Source organism: Rhea americana, unplaced genomic scaffold, assembly GCF_003343005.1.
Source record: "Rhea americana isolate MKP2758 unplaced genomic scaffold, rheAme1 scaffold_134, whole genome shotgun sequence".
Taxonomy (NCBI): Eukaryota; Metazoa; Chordata; class Aves; order Rheiformes; family Rheidae; genus Rhea; species Rhea americana.
The window spans coordinates 2,045,645-2,068,847 of NW_028185417.1; the positions used below are offsets into that span (position 1 = coordinate 2,045,645).

The window sequence follows — 23,203 nt, forward strand, 5'->3', positions numbered from 1 at the left end:
CCATGCGGTTTTCACAGAATTCCCGCAGGATATAACAGATTATTAAAAAGCAAAACCAAAACACCTAAAAMCCCCTGTAAAGCTAAAGGAGAAAATAGATTTTACTTGGCAAGCTGAATCTTAATGAATGAAAATGTTTTTTTGGTTATTGGTTTTACTGCTTCGAATGGTTTTATATGGCAGTGTCAGTTCTAAGTGGAAAAATAGGAGATCTGAAATGGATAGTATTTTGAGTAAAATACTAAAAGAAAAGGAGGAGAGTAGAAATATTTCATGTGCCATAATTGATGAATGATATGGTAGTCGGCATGAATGTCAAAGGTATGATCATGACATATGTTTTAAAAAAATCAAAAACTCCGAATTTGAGTAGAAAAATCACTGAAGAAAAAGATTCTTACAGTTGAATTGGTACTGCTCCATGTGACAGTGGAAAATATACCTTTATTGTTTGGACTGCACAATTTATCATTGTAATGCTGTTAGTTTAACAGAAGCTCACCTCAGCCATACTTTTTCTTTAAAAGATGTAAGGTTTCATTAAATTATTCCTTTTTTTTTTCTTTTTTTTTTCTTTTCTAAATAAGATTTCTCTGTGGCTAGTTTTCAAATGCCAGTTAAGTCATGAATTCTAATATAGTATTCAGAGAGATTTTTTCAAATAAAGCAGCATTTTATTAATTGTTTTCCATTTTTTTCTTCTACCTCTCATTTCAGAACGGTTTGATCACCACTGTCCCTGGGTAGGCAACTGTGTGGGGAAAAGAAACTACAGATTTTTTTATATGTTTATTTTATCTCTGTCCTTTCTGACAGTCTTTATATTTGCATTCGTTATCACCCACGTCATCCTTCGTAAGTATGCTGGTGAAATCAGATTACGTATGTAGCCATTTGCTTGAGTTTTTTATTTTTAAGTTAATCTTTTGATCATTCAGGGTTTATTTATTTATTTATTTGCCTTTTCTCTGAAGCGTCACAGTCTCCAGTGACTCCCATTCTGGTCTGTAGTAGACCCCAGTCATGGTAGTCATTGATACAAAACAGACTTTATCTTATTAGTGTTAATTTTGTTAATTTTTTTGGTCCTTTTGTGGACAAACCTTAGGAAAGGCAGCACACATACTTTACATTCAAGTGTAGTGATAGTATCATTTTCCCAAAGAAAAACTGTGTGTGCTTTTTTGACAGTAAGCATTGGTCACTTGTCATCCATCCAAAAACGATGACTTAATAATGAATATAKTTGAGCTATTGTTACAGCTTCTGTTGTTCTCCTCTTTAGTTTTACATCTTTCTCAACCCTATTTTTAACACAAATTACTTTCATTTGCATAGACATTCTGAAAATAACGAATTTATAATGTAGTGAATGTAGGAAGATGAATATTCATGAATTTGAGACATTTTTATTTGTATTTGGGATTGAGTTTAAGGTGGGTTTTTTCAAAACTCTTTCATTTTTTTTCTTTTCTTTCCCACACGCATAACAAATTACGTCAGCTTCTGCATGTTGTTATTTTTCCAATTTGTGGTGATAGACTATATGAGCTGTGTTCAAAGACCTCTTGTGTATTCTGGGTTTTTTTAACCCACTTTCATTAGGAAATTTAAGAATGCTGTATCTTTTTCACTAATTTAAAAGGGTATTGTCTTGAACAGTATTTTTAAAATCATTTTAGAAATATGATGTGTTTCTTTGTAGTCCTTATTATAATGGAAACCTGATGGAAGCAACTAAGTCCAAATTACTAATTTTATAATACGTTTATAAAGCTAGCTTCATAATGAAAATACTTAAAAAATGATCTAAGGAAACATATGCYAGATCGTATTCAATCTCTTAAATTACTTACTGTGCGGGGATGAAAATCTGTATCTTGAAAAGCAGAACTCCTGCTGTCACTTGTGCTAAGGGGTAAGGTAATAGGGCTCTGCAATGCTCTGTAGTTCGAAAATGTATTATGTGGAGACTAGAGCTAGGGATATTTTATTTTTGTGGAAGTCTGGATCAACAAGTTATCCTCTCTGCCAGATACAGCAATTCTAATATTAGTTGAAATAGCAGAGAAAAGATGTACATATACTTCAAAAAGAAAAAACTAATTTTTAGAAGGAGAATGTTTGCCATTAATATTTAAATCCTTGATTTTTTTGGATGTATCTGAGCATACACATGCCCAACTCTTATATTTAAGAAGGCAGCATGTTTTTGACCAGTCTTGCTCTTTCCTGCCAGAATTCAGTAGTTGAAAAAGTAATTGCTCTAACAAAGCTATTGTTGTTCAAGCTAATCTACCTTTATTTCACAAAGACTACAGTGCTTTTTTGCACTTTTAAGTGTTTGAATTACTGAAATTGTGCTAGTATTTCATGTTCTGTAGATCAAATGAATTTATCCAGCGTATCTTAACTTTACAATGTTGACCAATTAGAAGTCCGTATCTACTTCTAAATGAGAATTAGGGTTGTGTCTCTGTGTGGTTGAGAAACACTTTTAACATTGTGTAGGTGTTGCAGATAATAAATGTTAAATGCTGACCTTTCTAAGTATATCAGCTGTAAAAATTCTTGCTATGAAATTTTCTCTGCCTTGCATGAATCAGAAAATCCTCCTCAGTTCTAAGGATTGTTTGGTCCTCAAAGGCAATGGGAGCAGGTATGAACATTGAACAGGAGCTGAGCTGTTGGCTTGCTGATGCTTGCTACATCTGATTTCAGATTTATCTAGGGTACTCCTGACTGTGACCAAAAAAAGAATTCCCTACAATGAGGTATCTTAATTGGCTGCAGCTCCACTCTTTCTGTGCCCACCATGCTTCTGGAGCTCTTCCTGTTCACCTTTTTGTTACTTACCTTTAGTTGTTCTGTTTTGCAGCTCTGAAGTTCTTCAGCTGCTGCTGTTAAGCAAGGATCTTTGCAATTGGYATAGTGCTTTGTGCTAGTGTATCTGTGGACAGAAGTCTCATTTCTAGTCTTAGGACTCTGATCTAGTGTTTTGAAGGTCATTCAACTGTGAAGATACTTTTCTTTTTTCTTCTAAGATGTCCTCTAATGCAATATTAATTTGATGGAAAGGAAGATCACGTAATAGCTGAATAGTGAATAGTTCCCTAGCCAAAATAAGACCATACTGACAGGGGAAACAAGTGAACAAAAAAACCCACACAATGAACGCCCAATGATAAGTTAGACCATGTTGCAACCAGTAAAAATACCTCTCTGTGTATCATTGTAATCATTATGTTTGCAAGGAAAACATTCTTCTGTGAATCTAGAACCTCTTTGGAAGCCTGTACTTCATGAGGACCTTCACAACATGTCCAGGGAATTATAACCCTTCTGATAGCCATGATATCCAAATGCCAGACTAATCCTATCTAGGTTTTTGATACTGAAGTTTGTAAGAGAACAAAAGAACAGAAATTATCCAAAGAAAAATATGGATACAAGTATCATGAAGTTGCAAAAGAACTTGATCTCTGAAAGGAATTTTGTCTGTAGACACAGGAAGTTTTTGCAGCTATGYAGTGGAATATTTTGTCAAAGAAATTTCTTAAATGATCTGTGAATTTTCTGATAGGTGTCCTTTTAATTAGTTGCTTTATCAATATCAGACTGCATGTGATTTTCACTTGAACAAGAAGTTATTCAATTATTTGTATATGGCAATGGGAAGAGACTATATTAGATGCATTTTTCCCAGTGTTTCCTGGGGAGGAGAAAAGAAAGCTATTACATCTATTTCCACAAATCCTGGCAAAATTCTTGATTGTAGAGAAAGTTCTGCTGATGTAGCCAAATCCAGTTCTTAGCTCTTAYGAAGATGGATTACCTTCCCATCAGCAACATTTTATTCTGGCTATCCTGTGTTTAAATGTCTTCTGACAATAGCTCTTTAGGAAGGAGCTGAGGGATAGTCATAGTAATGTGTAAGTATTTACATAAACAAAATTCTATATAGTTCATCTTAAGAGGGAAGTTTTTTCTCTGACTTTGTTCTTGTTGATTACATAAGAAACGTGTTCTCTCTCTTTTATATATCTCTTTGATGTAGACAAAATGTTGAAATTGCTTTCATTTTTTAATGATTATTGTTAGCTGGCTTTTTTGTAATTTCTGATTAGCATAATTGGTGATGAGATTTATGAGATGTAGCTTAACATTTTGTTTTATGTGGCCTTACGTCTGGTGCATCCCTTTGAAATTTTCCTTCTCCAACATTAAGAATCTTTGCACCTAGTATTATTGAAAATACTAAAATAACTCTGAAGGTGTTGTCTTGCAAGATTTTCTTCCAACTTCCCAAGCTCAGTACGCTTTCAGTAGTATTGTCTATCTTAGTTATTCAGTTTTATGTGAGGCATCTGTATTTCAGTTGTGTGTTGCAATAAGAAACCTTCCGCTTCTGATATATTGGGAACTGGAAGAGTGTAACCAGCAGTAGGGAATGTAGGTCATGCCTACCTGATGCCATTGCCTTTAAGGGTCTTGAAAATAGTAAGAYGGTAGGGAGAAGTTCCACTAGTCTTGTGCCTTGAGACTAAGACCCAGTTATGAGATTCTGAAAGAAAATCTCAAGGCTCAGAAATACAAGGTAAGTAACTTTTCCCTTTTTAATGACAAACAGTAAAATTGGCCAGGCAAGCCTAGAGAAACAGTATATATACATCTCTCATTTTCTTTTAAAGAGATCTTGGTTTATTAAGATTCTCCTCTCTTCCTAAAAATGTTCAGATGAATTCAGCTAAGGAGGGGGAAAATTTTGCTTTGAGAAATACTTTCAACCTGATACCTTTAAATCATTTAAATTATGGAATAGAATAAAGATGTATATGCCTTATCCTTATGTAACATTAAAAGTTGGTTTCTGCTGACTATTTCATCTGTTGCAAATTGTCAAATTGCTCTTTTTGGTGGATATTTCATGGTTGTGGAACCCAAGCAGTTGCTGCTTCATCTCTAGTTCATTGGAGCCTGCTGTTCTTGGGCTAGTTCCAGCTAGCAGTTATTCTCAGCTCACCCAGAGGCAAAGAGCACCTATACAAAAAACCCTATGCAGGTGCAGTAGAAGCATGATTATAGTCTAGAGAACTTTGGCTGCCTCCAGAATAAGGGAGGGAAAGCTGAGAATGTGGGTTCATAGTATGATTTTCGTAAATTTTCCAAGTCAAAAGTTGCTAAGAAAATAATATTTAACAAGTGAAAAAATAGCTTATTATTCTTTTTGTTTCCATATTTGGTCTAAAAAGAACAGGCATAATCAGAGATCTTGTTCATGGGGGAAAGTATGTGGGCATCAATCTGGTGTTACTGCAGATGTTAGACCTGATAACTTAGCCAGGTTATTTTGTTGTTATTGTTGCTGAATAACATAATCTCAGATTCACATTAGTAAAATATATTATGCAGTTATTCAGTAGATCTTCAGATATTAATTTTGTGTCTAACTACGGTGAAAACAATCTGTGGTTCAATGTCATATTCAGTTGGTGATTTGGKTTTTATTTCCGCAGGTTCACAACAAACAGGGTTTCTCAATGCCCTGAAGGACAGTCCTGCAAGATATCCTTTCACTGAAATAAGCTGTAGCTTTTGTTGTGTAATAACATCTGAGATGTATTTTTCTTTGATTGCTTGTTGTTGTTGGACATGTGAATTTGGGGCTTTCATCAGTTAATGACTTCATCACTTTCTGCAACAGGATTTCTCACCCAGTGTTGGAGGTAGGAAACAGATTAGCCTGGGTTTTTCTTTTGCAGCATAGTATTCTTGGCAAATATCTATACTTCCCCTGTGTGTAGGAAGTATGTTCCATGTATTTGTGATGGAATTCATAAATATATTTCACATTGTACTTATGCCATGGTTTCATTTAATGTATTGAATAATTATGCTACTCTTTCTATAGAAAGTATCTAAAATGGCAGACTTATGTCAGAATACAAAAAGTGGATTGTGAAACAACTGAAACTTTAAGCTGCCTCTGAAGCGTGGAATATTTGAAAGTGTTCTTAATGTTGATTTAATTGATGTACTGGTTTTAAAGCAGTCATATTTTCAAGCATCTGCTTCTGTTAGATACATAAAGGTATGCATATACATACACAGGGACGACTGTACTGCAAATACTCAGTGTTCTTTGTATTACTTGACACCAGCTTTCTGTGTATTTCTCTGCTCAGTGAGAATGGAACAGGATTCCTAGTGCTATCTGAAAGCAGGTAGCATAAAGGAAAAATGGGAGTCTGGCATAACTTTTATTTAATTTCCTGCTTACATTACTGTGCAGATTGTAAGCGTCCTACTCCTTATCTTTTGAATTGTGTGTCTGTATAAGCGGTTTGGACCTCTCACAAAGCTACTATAAAAACAATTCTTTCTGATTCATGTGCTAGAGCAACTTCTTCTGGCTCTTGTTCCTCATACAGTTTACTCTTTTCCACAAAAGATTACAAAGAAGAAATTTTCCTCTATTCCCAGTCATCCTTTGTTATTACTTGGAATGGAAGCATGAGAAAGCTTCTGCATGAACTTCAGAAAAAAATTTATATACTTGAGAGAACTTTTTCTTAAGGCAATAATTGCTGTGGAAGGAAGCAGCAGATCTCATTCCAAATGCTGAAATCTCAAAATGAAATGATAGTAYGTGTTTAAGGCTTATTTCCTTGGTCTTTTAATATATACTAATTCTGTGCTCTCTGAGAGGAGTGTTTGGGGKTTTTTTTCTCATTTTCCTAATACAAAGGTTGAAACACCTGCTTACTTCACAAGTGCACTTTCAGAGTTGCTCTGTAGAAGTACTTTATATATCAAAAGGCAGTAGCTAGTTTTAAAACTGAATGTGGTGAATGATTATACTGCTTATACTCTGTGAATTGTCTGTGAAGCCTAATGCCATTTAAAAACCCTTTCTTAGCTAGTGAAGATAAGTGGAAAGAATGATTGTACAACTTCAACAAAAAGAGGAGAGAGGGGATGGAATGTTTGTGAGGGTCTGCCACAAACAGTCTTGAAGGGACAAGTTCCATTGTCTAAAATATCTTTTCATTTTTGTTCCATTCTCTAAAATATCTTTTCATTTTAATGATAAGTAACCTGTTAAAAAAATTACATCTATATTGTACATGAAGACACACCTCTCTTTCTAGATTGTCTTTCTGAATGTCCCATCCTGCAGATACAACTTTATCCATGTACATTCATCAGGTAGAGCCACTGAGTTGTAAAGGAAACACTCTTTCTAAGCAAAGCCACTGTTGATATTTTTTTTATACATAAAAATAATTTTGCAAAGCACAAACAAACTATTATAAATAGCACAACAGTACCTTCCAGTTAAAACAATAACAATAATTTCTTACCAAAGATTAGTCTTGCAGTTTTTTTTAAAATGAGAATAGCTTTTAATTGTGCTTAAATCGAAAGGTAATTGATTGCACATTTCAGGRTCCCTTGTACAGGAACAATAGGCTGCTTATTCATAATTTGTATTCAGAAACATGCAAATCTGAAAAACTGAATAGCACATCTTACAGAAGCAGCCTGATTTGATAGTGACATATTGGACAATTTTAACAGCTTTGTTGCAATTCGTAACGAAAAAAAAATAAATTGTCCAAATGGTGTTGGGAATTCTGCTTTGGGGCAAGAATTTTGGGCACAAAGAGAATATGGCCATTTGTATCTTGCTAACAACCTTGTAAGAGATACCAATATTATGCTCTGTTATGCCAATATGTTTTCCTTTATATTGAGAGTATATTGTTTCTTCTGTATTTGTTATTGATGGACTCAGTCAGGCTAACCTAACATAAACCCCCTGTTGTCCTAAAGATCTTTTAGGATCTTGGGGTGGGGAACTGAAGTAAGTCTGAGGAATTCCCTTTTGTTGTCAGGAATGCCGGTAGGCATTACTGTGTGGGAGGAGAAACTCGCTTTTCAGAACCCTCTGGAGTGCGATGGTGATGAGGAACAGCCTGTTGTTAGTGGTGTGCTCAGTCACACGGYGAGGCTCCAGGAAGCTCCTCTCCCCCTTCCTCGGCTTTCCCTTTTTGGGTCTCGTGGTTTCTTCCTCTTAGATGCCACAAACTGGTGCTTCTCTGTAGTCGTCCTTCGGGCTTCTGACTTCTCAAGCTCAGTTAGGTGGATTAGCCTGAGCTGTGCCTAATGTTTTTAGGCTGTTTCCCTCTATGTTACACCTTTGGAACCCCTGCTAACAACAATCTAGTTCCATATCCATTCCCCCTCTTTCTTATTGCTTTAGCTAAGGCTGTTGCATGGCCAATTGAGACTAAGCTCTTGTCTTGTGCTGGTTTGACTCACCTCGTGGCTGGTGGAGGAGATGAGAGAGAGCAGTGACTGTCTTGCTGCAAAGCGCTCTTAGCTTTTGCTGTGGGAGCAGATTTGGGTAGAATGTAGACAGCTCAAATTTAGAGTAGTTTAGAAAACAGAGAAGAGTGAAATGGGAATTATAGAGATAACTTATTCATTTCCCAATTCTTTAGATCATAGCAGATTGCAAAACAAGAYTCCTGACTGTTAATTTCGATTAGGATATTTTAGGATGCTTGGGTCCATCCGTGCTTTTTCCAGCCTCTGTCTCTATATAATGCTGCAGAGCTGTCATGTTTCTTTTCTGTTGATAGGTTCAGTGATAAGTGTATTATTCGTATGTTTTAGGGCTGACAGTGTCCCTGTTATGGAATATTTTGAGGTGCTGTTGTCTTGGAAACTGACTTCATTAAAGGTTAGCTTATGGTTGGCGTACAGATTATTTTTATCCTATTCTTTTCCTGTTGTCTTGTTCTTACTGATTTATTATATAATTTTTCTAGGAACCAAAGCCTTTTCTGCTCTTAATTTCATATTCCCTGGAAAAAAAAAATTTACTCTTGAAGGATTGCAGAAAGTAATATTGGAAGCGGATGTATTCTGAGTTCCTGGCTATTGTATGTAAATGAAAATAAATATTGATTTAAAAAATTGACCTATAAGTAGGAAGTCTTCTATAGGAAGTTGCTCTTGTGCTTGAGTTTATAAAGTTGCTGACAGAGGATGCTGTGCATGCTCTAGGCAGATGCTGGCAGAGTGACTTCTGGCAATGCCATGCCAGGTTTTGGCAACTGTTGTTTCCACTTCGGGGTCTCTTCCTTTGATTTTCAAGCTTTGCTTGTACTTCTTTTCAGGCTGATGCCTCCTTCAAAAGTCTGCAATTCTCCAGCTTCTGTTTAATCCAGCTTCCTATTTAGCACCATCAGTAGGGGGTAGAAAGTCATCGTCTTCAACATGATCAGTTTTAGACAAACACTCTTTAGGCAATTTTGTGTGTTCACACACAAACACACACACAGCTATTTAAACTCACATTCTTAACCAGAGTTATTATCCACACCATTTGCCAACAGTGACCCATGCAGGTGCCCCCACAATTGCAATGCAGAATGTATCCAGGTATCAAAGGGATTTGAGAAAGCAAGTGGATTTTGTATTTTACTTGGATTAACGCACTTCTATGACGCTAGTGTTAAGGTTCTTATCAGCGTCTTAACTTCAAAACAGAAGAAAGAAGATTCTTAACAGTTAATACAAATAACTACAAGTTTACAAGTATACAAGTTTACTCAGTTTTTATTATTGTATGAGCACAGATCTAAAAAACTTGGTCCTTGCTCAAGACTCCTTTTGTGCACGTTTTCCTGCTACTTTTGTGTTTATGCAAACATCTCTGTTCTATTTTTCCTGCTCAAGTAGCGTTCAGTCACCTGGCTTGAATTTARTCTTCCCTTCACCTCATTAGAGGTATTATTTACTGCTATTTATTAATGTACCTGTCTTAATAAAAATATGAAAAAGTTTATTGAGTGAACATGTAATAAAGTCAGCAATTAAAAAGATCTGAACCACTCATTGGTAGTTTCTGGCCTTTCTCAATCTGCAGACCCTCAAATAGTTTCTGGTGTAGATGTTATCCAGTGATCCATACCCTAAAGCCAGCTGATGATAGACATGCTTTTCTGAATTAATACTAGCTGAGCCTTTTGCAGTACCCTCAGGACTTCTAGGGAGTTATGGATTACAGRTTGACAACTGTGAATTTTGTGATTGTAACTACTTGTTTTTAGATATAATATCTTTTGCTTGTATTTCCTTGACTTTCAATTACTGTGCTGGAAGCTGTGGTGTGTTTTTTCTCCGTATGGTCCATTGTTGGTCTCTCAGGTTTTCACACGTATTTGATCAGCTCCAATCAAACAACAAATGAAGATGTAAGTTCATGGTATATTTCTACTTATATGTCTCCAAATAGTAGTGATGAGTAGATGATTAATTTTAATTGCATACATTTTTTTCTCTGTGATTCTTAGAGAAGTTATTACTGCATAACTTGTGATTGCCTCAATAAGAAAGAAGGAACCTCACCAAACTTGATTCAGAATATCAGAGGCGATCTCTTGGGCCATGGTTGTTATGACTTGAAGATGTGCTGATTACCTAGTGCATCCATTGTGATTTATACCCATAAGACGTATATCTTGAACAGGAAAATTTAGAGAGTAGAGAGTAGACATAGAGGAACAAGCTAAAAGTGTATTTTATACATTTCAATTCAGTAGAAAGTCACTGAACAGTTTCAGTATCTCTTTTTCATTTGGAGTCCTAAGTACTCTTTGACTGAAAAATTGCTTACTCTAAAAATTTCAAAGTATGTTAACTCTCAAAACAAAAAAATTATGTTTTATCTCACCTTTCCTTTGAAATTTCTTTGCCAGTGTTTCAGGTGAAACATGTAGTAAGAAATATATCATTAATTCACAGGTCAACTTCTACCATTGTCTTATATAGCACACAAGTTTTCATTGATTTTTGATGTGGAATTAAAAATAACTGGGTGTAGAGGCTTAATATGTCTCCTCCCAAGTGAAAGAAGAAAATAAAAATAGCTGGTTAGCTAGTGGTATAGAATGCTTTCTGGAATTTGGCAAGCAACCCAAATACAGTGGTCCTAACATTTTTGATCAAATTATTGCAAGTTTAAAATTACTTTATTGTAACTTTTTTGCTGTACCTTTTCTGTTGATAGCTGGTAAAAGTAAAAGTAACATCTTTGCCACTGCCACTTACATGTTTGATATTGGTAAAGGTCATAGGGAGGGAGAAGATAACCCAGAACTTACCAAAGCAGACTCAGAATGGATTGTGCCTCAGGACCAGGTATCCAGGCAAGGAGCCTGACTTTGGAGAAGTTCACCGTGTTAGTAAGACAGATGAGATACAGTAGCGTTCCTCAGTTGTTAGGTTCAGGCCAATGTTGTCTCTCTAGATGGACCATGCATGCTTCCATTTTTTTCCCCCTCAGATATATCTTTCTCCTTGAAAGCTGTCAGACTACAGTGCTGTAGTTCCCCATTATATGGGTGAATTTCAAGTAAACTGCTTAGTAACTTCATTTAAAAGCATACATTTTGAATTGAATACAGCAAGGTGTTTTACTTGGGCTATCAAATATCTCACAGAAGGTGTAAGAGTGGCTAAAAGAAAACATAGCTTAGGTTAAAAGGTAATGACTGCAGTTGCTTCAGGATATGCTAGAGCCATTTGGGGGTTTGCAGGAAGAGAGGGTTTTGTGATATTGTACAGCTCGAGTGCCCTGTCGCTTGCTTTAGGGGTATGTGTCAATTGAACCTCTTCCGTAGAACATGCTATGATCTTCGTACAAGTAAATCCAGACCTGTTGTGCAAAACATGCTTAGATGCTGAAATTCCTACTGTAACTATGTTGACCCTTTGAGATTTGGGGCGCTCTGAGTCTGTGGAGGTAAGGCATGTGCTTTTAGCATGTACTTCAAGGGTTTGGTGTACAGCCATTCCTAAGAGCCCACAGCTCYGAGCTGTTAGGAGAGTGTAATCACTCGTTTTCTCTGGTCCGTCTTGGACATAAGTAGCCTGCTGCAGCTTTGATAACCCTTAATTTGCCTCAGTGTTTCTCTGTATTGTACTATATGAGATATATTTTGTTCATATCTCTTCAGATTAAAGGATCATGGTCAAATAAAAGAGGTAAAGAAAACTATAATCCGTACAGTTACGGCAACATCTTTACTAATTGCTGTGCTGCACTCTGTGGGCCCCTCTCTCCAAGGTAAGAGTATCAGAAGTACTGTTAGCAAGAATTAAGCTAAATGATTATTAATGATAAAATAGTCTTTCTGATTTCTTCGACTTGACGAAACTTTAAAAAGTTTTGTTTTACTSTCCACAAGAGACTTTAATTAAATTTTCTTCTATATTGAACAGACAAGTCAGTAAGTTGTGGTTAAACTAAGTTAGTGATCAGATCCTGTAAAGTAGATGAACTTAAATTTGACACATCAGAAATTAAACTTTTTGTTTGTTTGTTTGTTCTTTGAATCTTTACCACAGCAGCTAATGGCTGCCAGCAATAAAAAAAAATTCTAAGTAGTTAGGTGTGGATCAGTGGAGGCTCTCCTTTGTTTTATAACTTTCTCATCATGCATCTTCATTCTTTTCTTACTAGGATAAGAAAGCTTTCCATAAAATTAAATGCCTTTAGTTCCATATTTCTCTTATTTTAATCCACAGATAGGTCAAGTCTCCAGTAGGCTTTCCTGGTGATGAARTTTTTGGCTCATTTCTATATGGTAAATCAGCTTAAAGAACAGCTGATATACCTTAAACAAAGGATGTTCTGGATGTTCTGTGGTTAGAAATCAGGAGGATATATTGCAAACTTTCAAAATGAGGAATATTTGATCAAAAATAATCTCTAAAAATATTTTAGAATATCTGATCTAGAAGGTATAAAGTATAATAGAGCTTCCAAATAGTGAAAGTAGCCGAACTAGGACACAGTTTTTGTTTCATCCAGATCAAGAAACATCAGACATTTTCTCTGTGGCTGTTAGATAGAGCTGGATTTGGTATTGGTGAGCTTAATTAGAAAAATCAATCAGAAATGGAACTAGAGGCATGAAAATCTCAGATTATTTTTAAATATAATCTATTTYTATGATTGCTTGAGTGATATAATCGGAAGTGCCAAATAGTTGATGTAACTCATGTTTCAAAAGAAAGATCATCTATGCTCTAGGTGACCCTGTGGAGCAGGGAGGTTGGGCTAGATGATCTCTGGAGGCCCCTTCCAACCTTACTGATTCTATGATTGTATGATCTAGTAATTAAAAAATGTCATTTGACATCTCTTGCCAATTTGCCAGCCAATTACCGGTATTTATTGCCAACAATTGGTCTTATGTGGACTTCAGAGTAATGCCTAACTTCTTCAGGACAGGAAGCCTGTCCTGTATAACAGTGCCATAAAACCACTGTACAATGTATGCATCTGGTCCTTATTTTACCTTGCTATAAAATATAAATCCATAATATTTCATTTGCTCCTGACAGCCATATCAAGGCAAAATAATAATAATATTTGGTGACAAAATATAAAAGAGGAGAATACTTTATTGATGCTCGTGCCAGCAGAAATTAGTCTAAAAACCTACACCATATTTTGAATGCTAATTGAACTCTTACGTATCTAACAAGCGTGACACAGGAGTTTAGGAGAGGTATGGGTTTGGAGCCTTAATTCTACAACTAGTTTGATTTTGTCTTTTCACTTTGAACTGTCTTATTTAAATGGGCAATAATTTTTCTTTACTTATAATACTGTTAACATGCATACACTAAGCTGAGTAAGCCAAGTAAGCTTTTACACCAAAGTAAGTTTTAATGGATTCATTTTTTTGGTGAATATGTATTTGCTTTTCAAATAAAAAATGTTGCTTCCTGAATACACTTGGATGTTCAAGACTGCAGATGATTTTTAGCTTAAACCAAAATATAAGACAACTGAGATTAGACAAATAAAACTAGCAGCAGAAAGGACTCAATTTTGTCCTTATTTCAAAGCTCTGTGCTCAGGTTCCTCTGATACGTGTATGATAGAGGCGCAGTTCCTCTTGCAGAGAGTGACTGCCACCTTGTAGATCGTTGTGACAGGACGCATCTGCTGAAGCTGTTTGGCTTTGTCTAGAATTATGTTGGTATGAATCTGAACATAAGAGATTCATTCTTTCTGAGAAAGAAAGAGTAAATGATACCGATGTAATGTAGCTAATGTGCTTCATTAGAAGTGGGATTTCTGTCTCTGCTACTGTGAATATTTGAAATTCTTATTCAGAGAGGTAGAAGGTCAACAGGAGAGACTGATAACATCTTTTCCTAAGGAACAGATAGAACTAAGTTATGTTTTCCACATACTGGGTCAACACAGTAATCACTGTAGTGGGAAAGGGCAACACTGCCACTGCTTCCTGCCTTTATGGGTGGTGCCTGCAAGGGCAGTGAGTTAAGGGCCAACCCTTTAATTCGCTTGTTTTGCTTTCCACAGAAGTATGTGAGATAAAAACTCAGTGCCTTGTTTTGAATCAAATTCTTTTGGTTGACTCTACATGAACGTTTTTATGAAAAACATGGAAGATTTCACAGTATTTGAAATAGAAGCTTAGACTGATGCAAGTAGCAGCACAGCAGACAAGTATTCATCCAGACTGGCGTTGTCCCTGTGTTTTGACTGAGTTTGTATGTCTTTTTTTCTGAGTCCCATCTACTGCCACAATTTATTTAGATGCCAATGTATTGACAGTTTCTGCAGGGAGATATTTTGTGACAGACTGTAAATTGTAAATTATAACCCTGTAATTGTAAGTTATACTCTCTTTCCTAGTCTGAAATCTAATTAATCTAAACTTCTGCTTATGAGTGAGATCACTCTGAAATATTTAATCCCAGCTACACCCTAAGTCACTGGATATTCAGGTTCCTTTTTCCCCTTAAATCCTGATAAAATGGACTAACAGCAGTTAGAGCTTAAAATTCCAAATGTTCGTGTTGCTCTAAGGACAGAACGCAGATTCAGAGAGGATCTCTGTAAATAATCTATATTTTTCTCAGTTCTCTGACAGATAGTGTTTCTCAATTTTGAAACACTTGCAGGTGAATTCAGAATGCATTTTGCATATCCTCAACAGTAACTTTCAAATCGTTATTTGGATCYACAGTAGTGTTTTGACATAATCATAAACCTTTTTGTTAAGGATCTGACTTTCGAGGTGTGTTTTCCACAAGAAATTGTAATCTCAGTTTTTCTTTAAGTATTCTGAATGTACGTGAAAACCTGTTCTGCAGACCGTTGTGATGAGAGTTTTGGTTGGTTTCTGAGTGGTAGAAATCTCATTCTCTTTTGAGAGGAAAAATGCTGCATTTTCTGTGTATCCGATTCTTTCTTCTAAAATTGAGGCTATCTTGACCCAAGATTTAGAAGTCCTGTAAATCAGCAACTAAAACCATTTCTGTGCTAACTCTAGCTCTCAGGTATTTTATGGCATTCCTGTCATTATCTCTTAGTAACAGGCACTATAAAAGCTCTGGTAAAATTTGACAAACTGTGGTAAAAGGTTTTACTTTGGAACTAAAATTTTGTAGCATTTTTGGCCTGTTAAGTTTGTTAAATTTTTAGATGTGAAGCAATATTGTTCACATCACAGCTTTTTTGGCCTAAGATTAAAAATATATAGAAATTATGAGAACTTCACCCAAGATTTTGGATGCATTTGAAGCACAAACAGTCCARAAATTTTTGTCTTATATATTTCAGAAGTGCTAATGCACATATAGGATACTGTACTTCAGTCAGTGTATTCAGTTTTCCATATGATTATTTATTAACTGTGTTTTGATTCTCAAATTGAGAGTAAAATTGTATATAGAATTTTAGCAAAATCTTTAGTTATGTCAGATGGTTCCATTCATTATTTCATGTTCTTACATTATCTTTTTACTTTGTTTTAATGAATTTCTCCACAAATCCATTTCTTTTTCTTAAAAACTTTTTACTTGAGTCTTACGAGCGCATCACTTTGATAAGAGCAGTAGAAAAATATGAGCAGTCTTAGATAACTATAGTGAAACACCCTGGTACGTAAGTTGTCTAAATCAGCATTCCTCTTTCTTTCTAAATTTTGTTGTTAAGTAGATTGTAAAAATTCTTTTTTTCTTTTTTGGTCTTGAGCTTTAAGGTACCGGTATAGAAATTGAATAATAAAAGAACCTTTAAAATAGATACTGATTCGAAGTGTGCTAGTAAGTTTTGTAATTTGTTATTGTACCTGTAGGTTTTAAATTCTTCTTTTCATGGTACCTGCTACTCAGCTTCTAAATCTTTTGTTTATATTAAAAATCCAGAAAAGTTGCAATACATATAATGATACAGAGGGATAGTAATTATCAGTTATCCTGCTAATGAGTGGACACAAAATGTCATACTTCTTTGGTTGAATAAAAGAGATATTTGAAGATGTGCTGATGATGCATTAAGGTCTATTGCATATTATAATTTTTTCTTCCTTTTATTAAGAGAAGGATTAATAATCAGAAATATTTCTAATTCTCTTTTTCTTTATTTTGATTATTCCAYAGCTTAATTGACAGAAGAGGATTTATACAGCCAGATACACCACAATTAGCAGGACCATCAAATGGCATTACTATGTATGGGGCCACACAGTCTCAGAGCAACATGGTAGGAATCATCCCATAATGTTGTTCATCAAGATCCCTGTGAATGTTTTCCTTCTCCGCTTTCGTGTGAACTAATCAAGTAATAACTAACTGGATACAGCTGACATTGGGTGGAATGACTTGTTTATTAACAGTAAAGAGAAAAAAATCAAGGCCTTTTTAATGTATGTTTCACACAGTGTAATAGATATTGCTCATGGATTCTGAAAAAGCAAGGCTTTTCTACACTGTTGATTTATTGAATATATTGGCATTTTGATTTGTACTATTGACACCTACCATGTTTTGAACTGGAATATTCAAGTATTATGGACTTACTCCGGTTCATCGGTTTCCAGCTAAATGTTATTTGATATAGCACCTTCTTCATTCACTGTTTCCTCCTTTGCTTGTACGCTGCAGTTTTGCATAGACTTATGTGTTTTAAAAAGCAAAGATTAACAAAAAGGAGTTTCTAGGGGAGGAGTGTGTTGAAGAAAGAGCAGGAGGACACTGAACTTCCAATGAACAAAAAATGGCAACTGGAGTGATGCAACAAAAGCTTTTAAACATCTATTGAGACTGTGCCAATAGTTCTTACTATGTTTTTTTGCTGGTAGCATTGGCTATCATAATAGATAGGATTTCCTCTTTAAGAAGATTTAAGAAGATAGGATTTCCAGTGCCAAGATGACGACAATAACTGGAAAGAGATCTTTTTCCAAAGGCAAGCATCTTATGTGCCTATTTCTGAATTGTTATCCACGTATCTTTACAGTATGTGAGTTTTAAGACTTTATCAAAGAAGCTATGAGTTATGTACTCCTCTTTCTGCCAAAAGAGAGGAGGCCACAGGCCTCCTAATATAATTCAGCCTCTCTTTTGAAAATAAGAAGAAATGGCTCACTATTTCCAGACAAATTAGGTTTAGTGTCACTTACGAACTGGTATATACATCTTGTTGTAGTTCCTAAGCTGTTTCTACTTATTATTTCTAGAATTAAAGGGAAGATTTGTCAGTCTTCTTAATGAGAAACTTGATTAGAAACGCAATATTCATTTGACTCTTTCCTGAGGTGCAGTTGAGCAGAACAAGGTAGTGCCCTATACAAATTTTACTCATAAAATGTAACCTTGAAAGAAAGAAAAAAAGAGAAAAAGAAAGCAAAACTTAGAAGTATTCTGAAGTCTTTAAAGGTTTGGCCAAATTTCCTGACTCTATCAAGGCTTGTTATTTATAAAGGTTGYTAGCCCACAGTAAGTCCTTGGCATTATATTATACTGGCATTTTAAGAATTTTTTTGGCGTTTTAAGAAAGCACTCACTCATTGTTTCTAGGTATTAATGAGCAAATTTGTTGTCAGTTTGATAGTAGATGGATACATTTTTCTCTAGAAATACAAAAAACTGTTATAGTATGATTTTAAGTCAAACGAGTAGATCTTACGGCTTAAGAGTATACTACCTGTAAATACACAAACACAAATCTTCAAGGATTAGAGCTTCTTATATCCTTATATGACAGAACGTCACAGGACTTGAGCTGGGAAAGACTTAGGTGATACAACAGTTATCAGTCACTTTGAAGCTGTTGAAATTTTCAGCTTTTGTTCCTGCAAATGCTCTCCCAGAGAAAACTTGAAAATTTTAATAGGTCATATTTTGTATACAGGAGTATCTTTAAGACTGTGATGCCATTTTGCTCAGGGTATTATTCCTGGTGTATGCCTAAGACCAATTGTCTTCTAATGGCAGCTGGCTATCGGTGTGATCTTTATAACTTCTGAAATGTCTCCCTTGAGTTTTGTTACAAACTGTGAAGACCTGTTTAGTTTCCCAGTCTCTCTAACACTAACTTCTCTTCCCTATTTAAAGTAGCACATTGTTTTCTGAGTTGTTTGGAGCATAAGAAATAATAAATTAATTTCCTATTGACAACAGTACAGCAGGGCATAGTTTCGCCTTTGATTGTTCTTGCTTCAAATATCCCTCTTTTTGTGCTGTGAAGTGGATGATCTTTTTCTTCTGAATGGACCCTGTTTTAGGGCTCCACTTTCTCCTATCTTATAAAGCAGCAAGCTGCAAACCTGTTTTTCCCAATTTGCATCTAAGACCTCAGTCTCATCCGTGTGTCAGGCTTATTTTCTCTAACACAATTAAGTCACTTTACTGCTAKCTGAGTTGTTCTCAGCCGTTCTGTTCAGTTACCAGATTCTCTGTTCCATCTTAAATATAGATGGAATTAATCAAATGAAACTTCGTGTTTCTGTTTAAAACTTTTTCCCATTATGTGACCTGTAGTTCTTCTCTGGGTTTTACAGTTTCCATTTTTCCCATCTTTCTCCCCAGTACACAATCCTAGGTTCTTCTGAAACAGTTTGGGAACAGCAGTTCTGGAAAAAACAGCCATTCACTTCTTTCCTGTAAAAGAAGTACTGAAGCTTCTTGAATGACAGGCAGTAAAGTATGCTTTATGACAAAAGTAAAATAAAGCACACGGTGTCCCATTGATTTGAGAGGAAAGATCTCTGCAAGATTTTGTGGAAATCCTTTCACTAGGAGCTTGGATGTGAACATTAAAACTTCCTTTGTTGCTTGATGGTTTAGATGCCTGACTAGCTCAAACCCAAGACTTCAATCAAAGCAAATGAGTAGAGGGAGAGTCTTTGTGGAAGACTATAGGTTTTCTTGTGTTGTCCTCACTGACAAGTTAGACAACAGATGGGAGATGGTCCTACCTTCCATTCTGTAAGGTTTCATACCCCTTGGAAATAAAGCTAGAGGTGTTCTTAGAGCTGAGGCAGATGAGCCCCAAAGGGCTAGCTAGTCTGAAGGAACATATTTGAAATTGTAGCTTGCGTTGTTATATGGCTTCAGAAAAGAACAAATGAAGTGAAATTCTCTAATTTAAAAACATATTTASACAGCAATCTTAACCTATAAACACTGTTTAAATGGGCAGAAGTTTAGCCGTTTTTACATCGCCATAGATAATTACGCTATTTTAACAAATTTACCTCTGATAAGAATAGCAGATCATTTAGTAGAAATTTGAAATGTGTTCCAGTACATCTTTATGACATGACTCTTTGGATCTTATTCTAGAATGTGTTACATGTTATTAGCTATAGTCAATCTTAATTTCTAGGTGTTGTACTGCTTCATCTGTATAGTGTGCAAAAATGTTTCACCTGCTTGTTGGTATTAAAGGAAGATTTTTATGAGTGTTTTCTCTCACATTTATATTCTCTTATTCCCTTGTCCTGCAATACTGATTAGTTTTATGCTTTCTGAGTAGTCCACAGAAATCAGTGGGACTAATGAGGATGCATAAAGATAAGCATATAACTCTTTGAAGAGAAAGATAAATATGTTTTGTGAGTCTCTTATCCCAATTATTTTATTCTGTAAACCCTCTTATCTTTTTGTTGGAACACCTTACAGTTGGATATAGAATTCCATATCTTACCTAATCGGATACAAAAGTTTGATTTGGTTGTACTGTGTTGTAATGTATGAAAAACATTCTCTTTGACCTTCCTTCCTGCCACAGTGCAGCGATGATTTTTTTTTTTTTTTTTTTTTTTTTTTTTCTCCCCATTCTTATGATCTTTATCAGCTGTCTTTCCTTCTTGGCTGACTGTCTTTTCCCCATTGACTTATGTCTTTCTAAATAGAATTCTTATGCCCCAGCCATCTCATTTCTGGTTGTTATTTCATTATTTCATGTCTTTAGCTTACTTAGTCTTACACTTTTTTTTTGCGGTATCTTCCAGGAAGGAATCATTTTTACATTTAAGCTTAAATGAATATCAGTCTAAGTTTAGACAGGTGTTTTCAGTGCAATATGATATTTCTTATTCAGGACCCCATCTGTGGGACACCATTTTTATATTTAAGAGCTTTTATGGTAATTTTGCCTTTGAGACTGAATATTTCATAGAGGATCTACCCTACTTTTGGTATTGACTGTTTGCACAGTCTCAGCAAATCAAGGTTGCTGGTATAATCAGTGCTTCATAGACCCCAGTATCATTTTTTTCCTAGACCTTTAAAAACAGAGCTGTTTACTTCTTAGTACCTCTTTATTTTACCAAGGACTAAAGTTAAAGTTACCAGACCTTAACTTTTTTTGAAGGTTGGTTACCATGGTTTTTTTTCTTCATACATTCCTAGTATTTTTAATGTTTTTCAAAATAAATTTAAATTAATCCGATACATTCATTACCCAGCTTCTTATTGTCTTTAGAAGCATGCTGCTTGGAGTTAATGACCTGTAGACATTCATACTTCCAAAATATTTCCCTATTGCCTTTTATTACTAATTATTTTTATAAAYTCTTCATTAGTTTGATTGCTCAAGAATCTCTCTTCTCTTTCTAAAGAGATTTTTTTTGCAAGAAGCACAGCATCTCATCCATTATGAAATCATTATGTTCTCTGGTTTTTTTTCCTTTCTCTTTCATTTTATGTTTTTTTTATTTGTATTCTGATAAAGTTTTTATTTCACCATAAACCCATCAGCTACCATTGATTGAATTTGCACTTCTGTAGTACTGACCTTTATCTTAAAAGCCTGAGTTAGTTCTTGGGTTTTGATGCAGAATGTCTTCTTCTTTAGCAGTCCATTATAGAGAAAATTAGAATTTCATTCCATGCACTTTTTTTTTAATAGTTATTAGTTTGATTTATTTTTTCTGTGGTGTCTCTAGGAATTCTCAGTTGCCTTACCAAGTGGCTTGTATTAGTCTTTGCTGGTTCATTTGGACTGGTTCATTTCTTTGTTTGAAAGGAATTAGCTTGTACCCCTGCATTCTAGGCATCTCTTCCTCAGTGCTTAGTTCCCTTGCTGTGTTCTTATTCCAGTTCTCCAATTCCTTTCTTGGATGCTGGTTCTTTGGTTAGAGTGTTTGTTTTCTTACTCCTACGTACCACCTCCAAATGAAGGAGGAAATCTTTTAATGCATGTGCAACTGTGTGTTACCAGTAAGACGTGCAGTGAAGTCCTCTCTCAAATATTCGCATCAGTATTTCCAGCACTGATCAGGAAACAGGAATCCAACTGACCCAGAAAATGTTACCTCTGACTATTCCAGCATCCTTTAGCTTTCGTATTCTGATCATCAGTAGTAAATATTTCTAACATCACAATACACAGCTTCACAAGGATTGGAGCCGCACTTTGAGCCTTTTACAAACATGGGTCTGTGTATATTACTCTAGTTCTTCACAGATATGATTTTTCTTTGCCTAAAACAGAACTTAGGGATCTTATCAGGTCAGTGTTACTACAGTCAAGTTAAGGTTGAAAGAGGTTTTTCATTAAAGCATTTTATTTCACAGATACAATAGGCTAAGGGCAAATACAGTGAATCTGCATTAGTATTTTCTTTGGGTCAGGGTCTGCTTTAGAAGCCATTCTTTTGATCCTCCCTGTTTACTGCTTTTTATTCACATCGCAGAGCAATATCAGAGCACATGAACTACATTACTTCTGGAAGATCTGCCCCTGGTGTATAGCTAATATGCAGTAATGTACGTGGACGTTTAGTCCACCAGAACAAACTATAGCTAGTCTGAAGTAAAATCCCTGGAACGTGCATACTTTGACCTCAGAGCTGTTTTTCTTCGTGCATCCACTTCTGTTGCACTGCCCAATGTGCTAATGTAACCACTCTCTGTGTTGGTCGATTTTTGTGGCTCAGTTGCCACACAATATCTGCAGTACCATGGTTTTGAGTCTGAACTCCTGCAGACATTGTGAACAATTATGCAGCTCCATCTCTCCACTCTTTACTAATCTATYGTATCCATCTATTATGATATTTCAGCATCCTTTCTATTATTCATAGCACTGTCATTCAGTGTGCCTTAATCTCCTCTGAACTCATTTTAGTGTTGTTTGTACTTTATTCAGAGATGCTGAGATAATTCAACTTTTTTTTTTCACATCTTCCAAAAAACTGTAACGTTCTTTAATGTTACCAGTGTTAGAAAAATTTTGACAAAGTCTGTTTTAAATTCAAAACAAATCATCTCTGGTCTTGGCGTTAGAAATGTGAAAACAATATTGCCATGTACAAGAGCTTTGTTAACATGTGTGTTTTGTGTAGCCTAGAAAAAAATCAGATTTTCTTCATAAAAAGTTAAAGACACTGTTTCCTTAGTTATTTGTATTTGTTATTTGTGAATAAATACAGAATTTTAGTTTTTGTCTGATTTGCTTTGGTTTGTGCCTTTTGATGTAAAAAGAAATAGCAAGATGGCTAAATATTTCTATGTAAATATATATAATTGAACTTCTCTACTTACAGAACTTATTAATTTCGCCTACCTTCAGAATCTGCTGTTCTTCTAGAACAGTAGAAAATGTAAACAGAAAATAAAATCAATAGGTCTGAAATACTAAGATACTAGTGGAATAGTTTCTGTTAGTAGATTTTTAACTATTTAGATGTCAGTGSTTGACTTTTCTTACATTTGTAGCTTTTTTTTTTTAAATGCTAGCAATGAATAATTCATGCAACTTGTGGCTGTTAAAATTTTTGTCCATATAGTTTATTTACTTAAGAGTGAAATATATAACGAAGGAAAATCATCATGCCAACTCTATAAGCGA

At 35.2% G+C, this 23,203-nt stretch overlaps 1 protein-coding gene across 5 annotated transcripts in view; it reads left to right on the forward strand.

The window, feature by feature from the left end:
• ZDHHC14 (zDHHC palmitoyltransferase 14) overlaps positions 1-23,203 on the forward strand; it is a 117,624-nt gene that overhangs the window by 90,025 nt on the left and 4,396 nt on the right. For 4 of the 5 annotated variants that reach the window (XM_085297992.1, XM_085297994.1, XM_085297993.1 and 1 more), the window contains exons 4-8: positions 718-855; positions 5,517-5,565; positions 10,166-10,268; positions 12,033-12,142; positions 16,504-16,606. In XM_085297992.1, the coding sequence (XP_085154118.1) occupies positions 718-855; positions 5,517-5,565; positions 10,166-10,268; positions 12,033-12,142; positions 16,504-16,606 (503 nt within the window). The remainder of the gene's footprint in view (positions 1-717; positions 856-5,516; positions 5,566-10,165; positions 10,269-12,032; positions 12,143-16,503; positions 16,607-23,203) is intronic. The other variant, XM_085297996.1, reaches the window with a different exon arrangement.